Here is a 15,487-nt window from a genome sequence, read left to right as displayed (position 1 = left end):
AAACTTTTGCTGTCAGCCGAATTGTGAAATTCTATGATCTGACAGTATGTGTGCTGTGAGCCGAAAGAAAACTTGGTAAAAGTTTGTAAAGCCCTTACGCAGCCTTAAAGTAGTTTGAAAGCTGTGAATCTAATGAAAGCTTCCATTCTACATTTTAACACCTTTAAGCAGCCGTAAAACGGTTTGATGTTTATGGCTGTTTAGAAGCAGATTGTTTAGCAGAAAAATCTGCAATTAAGCTTGTTTATCAGCTTTTGGGAGAGAACTGGTTTGAAAAACTTAAAGTAGCTTAAACATCGCTTATTTAAACACCATTTAAGTGCTTACTTTATGCAGCTTTGATCGCCTTAAACCAACCTATAAACAGCCATTGTTCTTGCAATTCAGCTACCGTTGTTACTTGGGCGTGGTCCTGGTCAGCTTCTATTTCGACGTGCGTTTGTTCTCTCGACGAATTGGAATGACTTCGCCGAGCGGAGTAAATAGTTTTGAATCTATTGTTCACTGTATTGTAACGGAGATGGTCAAGCAGTGAATAGCAAGAATAACGACCTTTCACCAAGTCGTAACGAAGGACGTACAGCGCAAATCTTCTCATTTCACGTAGAGCAATGATCGGACTGATGGTAAGCTTAGTATATCTTACCCAGTCACTTGATTGTTGAAGATACATTTATGCGCTGACTAAACATTTTAGCAGCCATTATTATTCAGCATTAGCTGAATATGCATCGAATAAAATTTATGTACCGTGCAAGCACCATATTCAAAACAGTGCCTAGTTCTGAACAGTTGCAAATTTATCTTAAATATTGACAAAATTCTAGCTATTCTAGCTAAACTACTATTCAACAAAAATATTCCTTGGGATTGGCAGACTTAATTGGCAGGTAATTTTTTTTATCTTCCGCATAGCACATCCTTGTTCCAGGAGGCAACAGCTTGATAACATCGTTAATTGCAAGGGTCCCAAAAAGCTCCCTTGAGGTACTCCGGAATCGTTCTGAAACCATCGTGATTGATAAAATTACCGCGTTAAAAAGCGATTAATAAATCGATTGTTCTTACTTGTTCCAATAATAATTACAACGTTTTGATCACTGTTTTGAATCGCAAATTATCACCTGGATGTGGGTTATAATGTTTAACGTCCATTAATGATCAATTTGTCCCCGAATTACGGTACTTAGTAACAGTTGGAAAACACTAATTGGGCGAAACTGTTTTTATGAAACGGGGTTCGGGTTTCGAAGAACTGGTACATTCGGAGACATATCTTTCGGGGAATTGCTACACAATCGCATTTTCATTTTCTTTCCAAACGGTATGAAACGAGAATTATAGATGAATATCACTTCAATTGTGAAACTTTATTTGAAAACTTTAAACGTACTGCAATCCTAATGTGAGTGAAAGAACGAATACTCGTTAGGGCCTGCTTCTAAAATCCTTGTTTGCTTAGTTTCTATAATAGCCTGCTTCATTCTGCATATTTCGGGAAAGTCACAGAGATTTATAGTCACATTGTGTTGTGTAGAGAAATAGAATGTTGCTTGTTACGCAATAGAGAATTAATCCGTATGTTTTCCATTCAGTGCAAACATGGTGATCTAATCTTTCGTACTACATGCAAATATCTGTACGGAAGTAACGCATTATCAATCTTTTCTACACAATCCTCAAATTGGTTGATCCTTTGTTGAATCACCACTAATCACTTTATACCTTTCTTAAACTATTCGGCAACATTGCATGCATGCTCAGTACAGGCTGAGTACTGAGCGAGAAATACACAATTCTGAACGCACATTGAATATCACTGTACAATTCCAAAGGTATTATTTAAAAAACGTATTCCTAGCTAAAGTAGTGGGATTGATCCCCAGCAGTCCATATTTAAATATCATCCTCTTCACTAACCGTGTCGGGAGTGTGCGCATCGCCCGCTACTGTGTTCGCATCATCATCGTTTCTGTATGACCCAACGGAGCTGACAGAATCGTTATCATCTTCTTCGTCTTCATCATCATCATCGTCGTCGTCGTCATCGTCACTATCATCGCTATCGCCCGGATCATGCAGCTGCTTCCTATAGAACTCGATTGCGTGTCCCAAATCAGTTAGTCGCTGTTTGGTTTTCTCGTTGTTTGAATCCAGTATTCGCAGGTGATTTAGGTAATCGTACGTCCGAAGTGTTTCACGTTCGTCCGATGATGACACGAACAACTTCCGAGTGAACTTACGCAACTTTCCGAGTAAACGACCATAATTAGATGCAAGCTTCTTAATTTCCAGATAGGGGCCTGCAGCGAGTGTACCGTAGTCCAAAACATGCCACTCACCGTTACTCATATTCCAGACGAACAGCGACCGGCACTGATAGATCTTCCGATGAGTGTGACAGTCGATAGAGGTGGAACAGTTGTGGCACTGTTTCAATTTGTTCGCGTCGCTAGCGGTGAACTGCAATACCATGGTGCAGGTAATAGTCTCAGTCAATGGACAAACCTATTTTGGAAATAATTTTGAGTTGAGAATGGGCATTTTTAAGCCAGTTAGCGAGGCAGTCGCTACTTACATGTGTTAGCTCGTATGCCGAATCGAAAAGAATTCCGTACTTCTTTCCGTTCTTCGCGCAGATATGGTTGGCCACGTGGAACGAAAATGTCTCCAGATCAAACGAGTTCTGAGTAACCACAACAGCCGGGCAGTTTAGTTTACTGAACGAAGCCGGCGTGATGATCTGCATGTTCGAGTAGCAGGATCCGTGCACCTCCATCGGCAGGGAAGCGTGGTAACCCGGGGAAATACAGTCGTCTGAAAGAGATTAGATATTTTTTTTTAAATTGCACCACATACTACAACACATTACTCACCATCTTCGGTCGTTAGCACCGAGTTTGCGTCATCCTCCTCGACGTAGATCTTAACGATCTTCTTCGAGCAAGCTGGCTTTTCCGGTTTCAGCTCTTGCTGGGGACAAAGTTTCGGAGGCAGGAGATTGTTCGAATTGACGTTTTCATCGTTGCCGTCCGATTGCAGCTTTTTTTCGTTGAACTTATGAATGGCATCGATAAAAAACTTGGGAATCTCGTCACCCAAGTTGGTACCAATACCGCTACTAGTGTAGATGTAATCCTTGGGATCAAAGTTTGGCATTTTAATCAGCTGAACAGCAGTTGGTTGACGGTTAGGTGTCCCAGCAGTCGTCGGTGTTGCTACCGGAGAATGATGACGATAATAGTTGGGCGATCTTATTCCCGGTGGCGAGCGAAGATAGCGATTCCCAACCGGAGAACCACAAGGTGACCGAAAGCCATGATTCGGAGATGCTCGATGCAAGTGCGTTGCCATTTCGTATCCAACTGGATGCGAAGGGCTACACAGCAAATTTTGACTAGCTGATCGTGTGCGAATTTGGCTACGTAGCCTGTTGAAGGGAACTATCACATTATCACCATGGCTACTGTCCTCGGAAAACTCGTACTTTTTATCTGCCAAACGGCGCTTTCGAAAGGTACTAATTTTTTCACAGCGTTCGTTGTCTTCGGAAAATTCATAGGCCCTTGATGCGACATCGGTGGGAACGGTTTCCCCGACCGGTCCATTACTATTGATAGGAACATTAGATTCAGTCACTCTAGTAGAGAGATATGATCGTCTTCGTAGCGGAGTTCTTCCGGAAGACGATAAAGAGGAACTAGAAGATGACCCACTCGCTTCCTGCTTTGTATTGGCAGAAAAAGATTGGGCTTGAGCATTGTTTTTGGCATCGACGATGCGCATGGAAGCACCAGCAGATGAAGGACCGGCTTGCAGATCTAGTCGGGTGACTACTGATTTATGTCCACCAGATTCCGGAGAAATAAGTCTTAGCTCTACGTTGGTATGATTGCGATGGTTGATTAGCCGAACATTGGATGAGGGTGAAAGGGATTCAAGTCGTGCAGCAGCTCCTCGCGTAATCATGGAAGTTCGAAGTCCTCCAGTTCCGGTGGTTGTGCGGCGATCACAGGTTATAACAAGTTCGTCAAAATTCTCCGGATAGTAAGTGACCGAAGAATGCGACGCATTTGAAGACAATCTACTGGCGGTACGATACCTCGGGGAGAGCGGTTGCGAACAGCGATTAAATTCGAAAGATTCAGTCTCATATTCAGCAAAATCGGCAATAATCTGGTCGGCGATGCTGAGAGTTGCTTCCTGCGCAGCTGGTGGCTTCGGTAAAGTGCCACTGAAAGATGGTTTTGATGCTGTCGGCAACTTTGCAGTACAAACTTCCAGACTGGACGAAACTGTTGTCACCGGTAGTTCACTGGCTTGTTTGTCTGGTTGCCGCTTGGAAATATATTTGCTACTGATCACTCCCAATGGCCTTTTCTGCAAGCAGCGCTCCATTTCAAGGTGAATATTAATGGTGTGGATAAAGCTATTTTCGCTCATGATAATATAACCCGGACAATTCAAATTAAAACGAGGATTGAACTTTGGCCCAGAGTCCGAATTGCGATATTTTGTGTGAATTGTCATGTTACACTTAATACAAAGAATATCCTGACGGCTGCCTACAAATGATAAAGAATGATTAGCAGAAACTATTCTAGCCATATGCTACGTACCTTCTTCCTCGTCGGCATCTCGTATCTTCTTACAATCCAAACAACCTAGTTTTGGCACCCGGACCACAGTAACGTAAGAATCAAAATCCTCCTTCTCGCTGGCACCGTGAACGATCAAAAGCTGCTGGTCGGTTTTCCATTGGGTTATTGTCACGGTCTTGATACCATCCACACCATGGTCATCAAAAAGACATACTTGAAAATACTTGCTCAGCAAGAAATGCGGTCGGTAAATCCAAAAGTATAATCTAAAAATATTCAAATATCAAACAAAGCGTACCCCAACCTAATGAGGCATACGAACTCATATTTATAACTAGATGAAAAATTGTATTCATGCGTCAGCTCATCGTCATAATCGTATGCCACTTTGTAGCTGAGCAGAAATTGGCCGCATCCAGATAGACCCATGAATACGTGACTGCAACAATAAAATAAATACTGATTTGTAACCAAACGTTCAAGTTACTGGCATGTCTCACCCTTTCAAATAGCAACATGGAACGATCTCTTTCAGACAAAAAGTCAAATGTGGTGGAACCTCCCGAAAAGCAACCTGATGTGACCGTTTGTTCAGACCCGTGTTGAAGTATCCAGAATGCTGCCTGTTGATTACTTTTAGCAGCACATTCTCACGGCGAACTGTTTCATTACCGCTGCCAAAACAGCTGGATTCCCCTTGGCTTCCATTGCTGTAGAACCGGTGGTGCCGACGACTACTGTCGGCACCAATCCTAGAGCCTGATGGGTCCCAATTCATGATGCGTAACAGGAGAAGCTGAAACAGGTTGCTTTAAGTTTCACTAATCGTAGGAATTCTAAGCGAAAACCGGTTTGACACAGACACAAGTCTCCATAGTAAAAGCAATAAGGATACACTGAGATTTGGTCTTAGGTGCGCTAACATCAAATTGCGAACATTATTGTTCTGTAATGTTTTGTGCTTCAAATAATTTTCGTAATTACATCAAGGGACTGCTTTTACTTGTTGGAAGGCAATATTTTCCTACTTACCACTGAGCCCTGACTATTTACAAACTATCTTTCTCACTTGCAGCATTTTTCAATTTTCATATTTACTTATTTATTGATTTACTGGTCAAGAGGGATACCAGAAAGAAAATGAAATATCAATTTTAAAGAAAAATATACTCTTGTCTTCTATTATAACAAATTCTACCCAGCTCTAATACTAAACGACGACGACGCACTTTCAACCAGCCAGTTGAGGCTCCGCAGGTAACAAGGATGCCAGTTTGTTTTTTGTAAAATTACTAAAATTTGCTCGTTTTTATCGTTATTATCGCCTTACACTGAAAAATAAAACAAACTAAACTTGAGTTCGTTTTACTCAATTCGGACTAACACTGAAACATGTCGAAATTAGGTAAAGTGCACGTACCCAAAAATAGGTAATCGAACCTGAACAATAAATTGCGTAAAAAGCAACCAAAAGTAAGTTATCGAACCTGAACCATAAATTGCGTAAAAAGCACCCAAAAGCAAGTAATCGAACCTGAACCATAAATTGCGTAAAAAGGACCCAAAAGTAAGTAATCGAACCTGAACCATAAATTGCGTAAAAAGGACCCAAAAATAAGTAATAGCACCTGAACAATAAACTGCGCCAAAAGTACCCAAAACTAGATAATCGCGCGTCAGCAATAAAATGCATCAAAAGTACCCAAAGGTAAGTTGTCGGTTTGTAGTAAAATATACCCAAAAACTCAATTCAGAATACCCAAAATAAAGTTCAACTTACACAAACCAAATTTTGATTATTTTTACAAAAAGAAGGCAAAAATACGGGATTTATCTAAAAACGTTGTTTATTTAAATTGGAATTTATTAGGGACAGACTGTCCGGTGGATAATACACGGTCTAAGCGGCATTTCCCGTAACTTCCTCCTGATTCGTACGGGCTAAGTAACTATACACACTCGTCTACAGTTCGTTTGCCAATCCATTCCAGCTGTGTCTTGAGAGATGCCAAACACGCGACACCTTGGTGACCTTGTACTGACCGGTGCTAAATTCCTTCCAAAGTGTCTCAGTAATTTACAACCCAAGTTCAGATGAAATTCTTGTGAACGCAGTCCAGCGAGTTGGTAGTATTCTTGCAGTGTAAAATGTCGCAAAATAGTCAGGATATGGATGGGATGGGACTTCATGGGTATCCTCATCTGTATCGTTCTAACACTTGGACGTGTCATATAACGAGGCTTCTCCACAATGCGATTACAACTGTAAAAGAAACTGCTAGTGTAAAACTGAATTTAATAATAAAACAATTTAACCTACCTGCAAACCCCATTTTTCCATTGAACCCATCACTTGTCATGTCTCGAGAGTCAGTATTTCCACCGCAGCCATATGTCTGAACGATATATTTTGATCGTCTAAATTTTGTTTAAATTATTTTTCGAGTAAACTTTGCCCAACAATCCTCGGCAATGAAATCCAGTCGAACGATAATAGGGACTTTATATAATAGCTGCGCATCATCTCAAACTCTCCAATAGAGTATGTTTCGTTGATTAAATTAATATCATGCAATCATTATCAGATTTTCGAAAAATCGTCTGACTGATTACACAGCTTACTTACTTACTTTACTTTACTTTACTTTAGTGGCAACGGTCCGTTACCGATCCTGCGCCGAACGAATTATAGTCCTCCAGTACCGTCGGTCCTGGGCTGCCGTTCTCCAATCCCCACGAACACCAGCTGAACGTGCATCGTCTTCGACAGCACACACCCACCGGGTGCGGGGTCTGCCTCGGAGTCTACGGCCTCTTCCTGGTTCTCTGCTGAAAATAGTTTTGGCTACTCTTTCATCGGGCATTCTGGCCACGTGTCCAGCCCACCGCAGCCTGCCACATTGCACTACCTTCACTATATCAGCATATTTGTATACTTGGTACAGCTCGTGATTCATGCGTCTGCGCCACACTCCATTTTCCATTTTGCCACCAAGTATAGATCGCAGAATTTTACGCTCAAAAACCCCAAGCACTCGCCGATCAGCTTCCTTTAGCGTCCATGATTCGTGTCCGTAAAGGGCCACCGGGAGGATTAGTGTTCTGTAGAGCGCCAGTTTTGTGCGAATTTGCAAACTACGGGACTTCAGCTGGCTACGTAATCCGTAGAAAGCCCGATTCGCGGCTGCAACTCGTCGTTTCACTTCGCGGCTTACATCGTTGTCACATGTCACGAGTGTACCAAGGTATATAAATTCCTCCACTACTTCATATCGTTCCCCATCTAACTCCACCTCGGCACCAACACCACTTGAGCTCCCACGTTCCCTACCAGCAACCATGTACTTCGTTTTGGCGGTATTAATGGTAAGTCCCAATCTCGCTGCTTCCCTTTTAAAGGGCCTAAAGGCCTCTTCTACTGCTCTACGGTTGATTCCGATGATATCGACGTCATCCGCAAAACCAAGAAGCATGTGAGATTTCGTGATGATAGTTCCATTCCTTTCCACGTTTGCTCTTCGTAATGCACCTTCCAAGGCAATGTTGAATAGCAGGTTCGAGAGTGCGTCCCCTTGCTTCAGTCCATCCAACGTCACGAAAGCAGCTGAGGTCTCACCCGCTATTCTAACGCATGATTTGGATCCATCCAGCGTCGCACGAATCAGCGTAACTAGTTTCGTCGGAAAACCATGTTCTAGCATTATCTGCCACAGCTCATTTCGTTTAACTGAATCGTACGCCGCTTTAAAATCCACAAACAGATGGTGTGTCTGCAAGTTGTACTCCCGGAACTTGTCTAGCAACTGGCGCAGGGTAAACATCTGATCCGTCGTGGAGCGACCCTCACGAAAACCCGCTTGGTACTCGCCGACGAAGGACTCCGCTAACGGTCTCAGTCTGCAGAACAGGATACGGGAAAGCACCTTGTAGGCAGAATTGAGCAATGTAATTCCTCGATAGTTTTTACACTCCATTCGATGTCCCTTTTTGAAAATTGGGCAAATGAGGCCATCCAACCACTCCTCCGGCATTTGTTCTTCCTCCCAGATCCTGACAATGATCCGGTGGATTGCTTCGTACAGCCGCTCGCTCCCCGCTTTTAGAAGTTCAGCCGGGATACCGTCCTTCCCAGCAGCCTTACCGTTTTTCAGCTCACTGATTGCCTTCTTAACCTCTTCCTGTGTTGGTGGCTCCACAGCTTGACCATCGCTTACAATTTCTATCCTGTCCCTGCTGATCTCCTCATTTACCTCTCCATTCAATAGTGTCTGGAAGTGCTCCTTCCACCTGGCTGCTACCGCCGTTTTGTCGGTAAGCAGGTTGCCAGCACTATCATTGCACATCACAGGCATGGCAAAATTCCTGCTTCTCACCGTTTTATAGAAACTCCGTGTGTCGTTGCTGGCGTATCGCTCCTCTGCGCCGGCAAGCACGTGCTCCTCGTACTCGCGTTTCTTTAGACGATGGATTCTTTTTTCCGTAGCTCTAGTCTCTCTGTATCTCTCTCTGTTTTGACGCGTTGCCGCAGTGAGCATGCGACTCCTGGCCTGGTTCTTTTCGTCTGTCACTCTCTGGCATTCGGCATCAAACCAGCTGTTACGCTGTCTTCCACGCGTCGTGCCTACCACCTCTCTCGCTGTTGTTTGGATGGCACCATGGATGTTCCTCCACAGCCCATTTATATCTTCTTCTTCTACCTGCTGTTCTGCGATTCGCTGGTCAAGCTTCCTGGCGTACTCCACTGCAACGCCGTCTGCCGTTAACCGCTGGATGTTGAAACGCAGCGTCCTTTCAGTGCGAGCTTTCGCCGTGTTCGACAGCCTTGCGCGAATCTTACTCACTACGAGATAGTGGTCAGAGTCGATATTTGGTCCACGAAAAGACCGTACATCGATAACATCCGAAAAGTGTCGGCCGTCAATCAAGACATGATCGATCTGAGAGCTAGAGTCTCCATTTGGATGCCTCCAGGTTTGTTTCCGAATATTCAAACGTGGAAAGTAGGTGCTACAGATGGCCATCCCTCTGGCCGCGGCAAAATTTATGAGCCTCAGACCGTTATCATTGGTCGACAGATGCAGGCTATGTCTTCCAATAACTGGACGGAAGAATTCCTCCCTCCCGATCTGCGCGTTTGCATCTCCGATGATGATTTTCACGTCGTGTTTTGGGCACTCTCCATAGGTCCTCTCAAGCTTGTCGTAAAACTCATCTTTAGCATCATCGGATTTATCATTTGTCGGTGCGTATAAGTTGATTAGGCTATAGTTGAAGAATTTGCCCTTAATCCTCAACACGCATATACGGTCATCTACGGGCCTCCACCGGATAACTCGTTGCTTTTGTTTTCCCAACACTACGAAACCGACTCCATGTTCAGCTTTCTTACCGCCACTGTAGTAGATGTGGTACTTAAAAGAAGTGCCTGCAATAGGGTCTACTGCACGGAACTCCCTTTCTCCGGAATTTGGCCACCGAACTTCCTGAATAGCAGCGATCTCCACTCCGAGTTGATGCAGCTCTCGAGCAAGCAAGCCAGCCCGTGCCGGTTCATGGAGAGTTCGGACATTCCAGGTACCAAGTTTCCAATCGTTATCCCTTAATCGTTTCCTTGTCCCTTGCCGTGTCCTATACCGATTGTTCCGTCCTGAATTTCTTTGTTCGTTGTTCGTGGTAATTGAGTTTTCGGTATACTACCTCACCGGGGTCGCGATACCTACATCCCGCTGATGGGTCTGCCATCTTAGGTATAGCTTGCGGGATACAGCATTTCATATTCAGCCGCCCGTTACGAGACAGACGCTGTGTGAGCCGCCCCTCACCTGGAGAACAGGCGCTCTAGTTCGCACCTCCTAGCTTAGCTGCTTCAGTAAGTACATGAAGCATTTCCGGGTAAGGCCATCGACCGTCATCATTTGACTTAGATCTGCGTGGAGGCGCCAGGTGGGAGCTTGAGAGAGCCAGAGCTATGTTTGACGCTCCTTCCAGGTAACTCTCTCCATTTCATACCCACACAGCTGTGATTACACAGCTATTGCACCAAATCTTCCACCAAGGAGCGAAATCGGTGTGGATGTCTTCCCTGTTATGAACTTTATTTTGCCGTCCACTTTTAACAAGCTGGATTTGTTTTGTAATCTCTAACTGAAACAAACCAAATTATTTAGAACGTACCAAAATTTGCCAGATATTGTTTCGAACACTTACCTTCATCGAGCTTTGTTATAGTTTCCAGATTATCCCAATTCTCGTCGCTTCTGTTGCGATTCAGATTTGCATCCTACTAGTCGTAAACATAGCTTTCCGGTTGGACTAAATGCATGACGCTGGTCCAACAAATCAGTCGTCGCATATTCGAATCTCGACTGGAAGAATTTAGGACTAGCTCCGCAATTTTCCTGTGTTTTGACGATTGGCTGCGAAGTCCGTTGGGCGTTTTAACGCAGCTTTAGCTAGGTATTGAATTCTCTCCAGAGAAATTAGTGCTGGTCGTTTTTAGGAAGCATGTTCTAAAACAATCACAGCTAGCATTAACGGGTAAAATGATCACTCAAATATTATCTTGAATATATCTGAAACAAAAATGTCAACAAAAAGTAAACTTTATAGAACTTAATGTGGCGCTGTTCCAAACAGCCTTAGTCACTATTCAAAAATTTCATAACGCAAATGTAGGTCGCCGGTTTGTAACATACCGATGCATACCCTGCATACTTGTAAATGGTCCGTCATAGTGCTATACCAAACCAGTGAGTATGTTTATAGAGTAGCCGATTTTATGTGCTGAATGATACTGGTAGAGTAAAAATGAATATCGAATGTCATTAAGAAATTCAAAATGACAAACCGAATTGCTTTATAATATAAAGTATGTCAATGAGGCATGGGTGTAGCGACGGAGAGGGGCGGGGGTTGGGGATTAAACCAATTACCAGAAGAAAATTTGTTCTACACTTTCATCTAATCTAATCTAATCTCACACTAACGCAGCCAATTCTTGAAGGCATCCTGGAAAATGACGATTACTTGAATCAATCATTTTTCTTGTCAACGGCCAGGCCAACTGCGCAGCATGTACCGCAGAGAGAATTCCTAGGAATCAAGTGGAACCAGAAAAAATACCTAATTCCATTAAACTCCTTGAAATCAAGGGTAAGGAAGAAAGCGTGGACCTCCCGTACCAAACGCTTCCCATATACATAGATAATGATTTATTTACAGTCGTTGGGAGTATCTTTGCTAATAAAGGTTAAGTAATACTCCGGACCCTCAGGGATGAACTAATGGCATTTAGACCAGAAGCCAGGCTGCAATTGGCCAAGGATAAGCGCCTTATTTCGCTCTCCAGAAGAAAATTTGTTCTACACTTTCATGCTTAAAATTTCAAAGCCAGCTGTTTAGAGTGCAGGAAAATGTACGGGTCTAGTTGTATGATCCTCTCGGCGTCGTCAGCAGCTTAGAGTCGGGGTGGCTCGAGCTGTTCTAAGCTCCATTCAACTCGCTCTTCGGTTACTCGTCGCTCATTTCCCAAGTCGCGCTAAAGAAATAAAAAATGTTGCATTAAACCTGGACGAGTCATCTCGCACGTTGAGGCCATCTGTGCCGATGCCGGTGGGGTTGTACAGAACCGTTTTCCTTACGACGTGTCCGGTTCACTGATCAAGTCTTCCACATGATTGTGAGGAACTTGCAGCTCGAGCCAAAGATACTGATACCGGTTCACTGATAGTTTACCGACTTTCGCCAAATGTACGTTGGTAATCTCCCCCTTTGTTGGTTGCAGTTGATTCATCCACCCTCGCCACTCTTCGCTTTCATCTTTTACTTTGCCAAATGTCGTCAGCAAAGGAGCGTAAGTCCTCCGTGAGCATGGTTTAATAGGGATCTAATAGGGGGTTTGTACATTGTCAGGTTCGAACGGTGGCCTATGCCTCTTAATCGCAGCGTTTTGCAAAGGGTCAAGTAGGCTCGATGTCTTGCTTAAATATCTGTAATTAAATAAAAAGAAAACTTATCCAATTTAAATCTACTGTGTATATTTATTCTGGACAGATACGTATTTCGCCTACGACTTGCAGGCTTCCTCAGTGTCTGTTTTCGGAATTTTTTTATCTGAGAAAGCCGACTTGCAAGTCGTAGCTGAAATACGTATCTGTCAAGAATAAATATACATAGTAGAATTAAATAGGATAAGTTATCTTTTTATTTAATTCCAGGCTTCGTATTCTACTAAAACGGTCCAAAAATTTCACTGCTTGAATATGCCGCTGGATCTACTTATTTGTGTCGTTGTCCGCGGCTACCAGCGATCCCACATAAACGAACTCATCTACCACTTCTGGTTGTGGTCCCGATCTTCGCCAAGGCTCGACGGTTTTTTACACAGATGGTTCAAAAATGGACAACCAAGTGGGAGCAGGAGTAACTGGCCCAGGAATAGACATGTCAATTTCTATGGGTAGATGGCCAACTGTGTTCCAAGCTGAAATTCAAGCAATTCTAGAGTGTTCTACTGTGTGCTTGCGCAGAAACTATAGACATTCAAATATATGCATCATGTCCGATAGTCAAGCAGCTCTAAATGCTTTAAAGTCGGCGACATGCACATCAAAACACGTCTAGGAATGTATTCAATCACTCCAAAAATTATCTCGCCGTAACCAAGTCAACTTATATTGGGTCCCAGGTCACTGTGGAATTGATGGAAATGAAAGGGCTGATGTGCTTGCAAGACTCGGATCTTCTCATCAATTTATAGGACCTGAGCCCTTTTGCGGCCTATCTGCTTCTGCTTTAAAAATGGAGCTGAAGGCATGGGAATGTAGGAAAGTGGAATCAAATTGGAATAACACTTTCAATGCTAGGCAGTCGAAACGGTTTATCTCTTCAAACATTTCTATGACTCGCAAAATACTGGAGCTTTCAAAGGAAGATCTAAGCATCTATACTGGTCTAATAACAGGACATTGTCCGAGCCGCTTTCATCTGAAGCTTATGGGAAAATTTCAAGATGATATATGTCGCTTATGTGGCATAGAAAAAGAAGACTCGGAACACCTGTTATGTCGGCAATTTTTAATAAAAGATTAAGGTTCTTCGATAGAGGGCAGTTAGAACCCTGTGATATTTGGAGAACAATTCCCAGTACGGACAAATGCTACTAGTCAAACAATGACGGTCACTTCTAATAGTGGTGCGTCATCTTGACAACATAGCTATAGTAAAATGGGGGATATATCACAATAGATCAAACAAATGGTCGCAGTGATAAAAATACCCAACATGGAAAAAAAACCACTTCTGGTTCGTCGCCGTCAACGATTACCGTCCGTGAAAAAGGCATTTGGTCTTCGTTTATTTTAAGCTCAATCGTCCTAACCTCTGCTTTCAGTTTAGCGCAGATGGCCTTCGCCGTGGCAAATTTTCTGACATTACTATCCTAGTCACCTGCGTAACCAAGAAGTTTGCTACCTTTACTGAAAATCAAACCTCTTGTTACGATATTTATTCGTCGGATCAGCTTAAGAGCGATGTTGAAAATCATGCAGGATAAGTTGTCAGCAGCCCGCACGCCGCGTCTCGACGAGACTCGATTCTATGGGCTCTAACAGCCTCTCCCAGCTGAGATTCGAACATACAACGTACATTTGTCTTCTATTATTTCTATTTGATTTTTTTGTCTGATGAACCCTCAATTTCAACCAAAATAGCTTTTAACTAAAAACAATTCTCCATTTCCTGCATAAACTCCTTACGGTTAGGCTATGTGAGATTTTTCTTGTAAATCCTCTCCAAGGAAAATTGTACCCACCAGCCGCCATTATAGGCATGCGATAAGCTGAATAGCTCGCTAAGAGAAAAGATAAGGTTCCGATACTTAGCAGTTACTTTTTGGAGTCCAGCGCCTCTGTGGTTTATAGGTACACGGGTACCAGTGAGCCACATTGTGGCGGGTTCGAATCTGGTTATAATATCAGATTATAGCTTGGTTCGACCCATCAGCATCTTTGGCTCGAGCAGCACGTTCCTCACTCGTCGTTCGACCCATGCACCTTCCAGCCACAAAAAATAGGAGTCACAACAACTGGTCGTAATACTAGATTAGAAGACTATGAATCTATAATATATTACGATACTACATCTACTTTTCCCTTTTTTTATTTAATTGTATGCAAGTCAATAAAGGCTGTGCTTCCACGTTTAAATTACGTTTTAATGTTTCAAGTATCAAGGTTTTATTGTGTTTGTTCGTGAACATATGTATATATATATATACTAGCTGACCCGACAAACTTCGTATTGCCACAAATTAACCTGTGTTATACATAAATCATGAATCACGGATGATCTTTGTCACAATCCCGAGTTTTGCAAGTTTCTGAGGAGTTCAACCTTAGATGATTCATTTTGGCTGTTACGTAACTATGAAAGCATCCCAGCTAACCAATAAGCATCACCAATGCTATTCAAATATAAGCCAATAAGCATTTAAGTCACCTTAAATGCTACTTAAATGCTATTTTGGCAAAATATACAGCTACTTTACTGACAACCTTCTTATAGTGCTGACAATGCTAATTTACAGCTAATTACCAACACGAAGAATTTGAATACCATTTTGGATGCCAATTTACAACACCTATCCAGTCAAAAAGCTAACATACAATAACGTGCAGTATAAAATGCCAGATACGCTGATTTGCTGCCTACGTTAAGGCTTATTAGTTACCAGGAATGGGTAGTTTAATATACAAATTTGCAATTTTTCCTCACAGTAAAGTAGAAAACAACTCCCCTGTCCCCTCATTGCATAGCCAGAAAGCAGATAGTAATATTCGCCATGATTGTACAACATTTCGCCGAATATCATTTTGCGAAAAACCTTA

The 15,487-nt window shown here is 42.8% G+C and overlaps 1 protein-coding gene across 1 annotated transcript; it reads right to left on the bottom strand.

Annotated features, from left to right (window-relative positions):
* Positions 1–1,394: 1,394 nt before the first annotated feature.
* Positions 1,395–5,790, bottom strand: LOC128738436 (uncharacterized). Its single transcript, XM_053833563.1, has 7 exons — positions 5,634–5,790; positions 5,102–5,397; positions 4,924–5,040; positions 4,620–4,867; positions 2,877–4,565; positions 2,579–2,817; positions 1,395–2,508 (listed from the first exon to the last, which is right to left on the bottom strand). Exons 2-7 carry the CDS (start codon positions 5,377–5,379, stop codon positions 1,897–1,899), a joined length of 3,183 nt encoding a protein of 1,060 aa, XP_053689538.1. The 5' UTR covers positions 5,380–5,397; positions 5,634–5,790; the 3' UTR covers positions 1,395–1,896.
* Positions 5,791–15,487: the final 9,697 nt, after the last annotated feature.

The sequence above is a fragment of the Sabethes cyaneus genome, chromosome 1 (assembly GCF_943734655.1).
Source record: "Sabethes cyaneus chromosome 1, idSabCyanKW18_F2, whole genome shotgun sequence".
NCBI lineage: Eukaryota > Metazoa > Arthropoda > Insecta > Diptera > Culicidae > Sabethes > Sabethes cyaneus.
Note: the sequence above shows the minus strand (reverse complement) of the source record. Positions and strands in the feature narration are given on the sequence as shown.

Coding starts and splice junctions, on each gene's coding strand:
- LOC128738436 (XM_053833563.1), bottom strand. CDS start 5,379: ATGAATTGGGACCCATCAGGCTCTAGGATTGGTGCCGACAGTAGTCGT. Junction 4,868..4,923: donor TCATCTAGTTATAAATATGA/GTTCGTATGCCT, acceptor GAATATTTTTAG/ATTATACTTTTGGATTTACC. Junction 2,818..2,876: donor GGTGCTAACGACCGAAGATG/GTGAGTAATGTG, acceptor AATCTCTTTCAG/ACGACTGTATTTCCCCGGGT.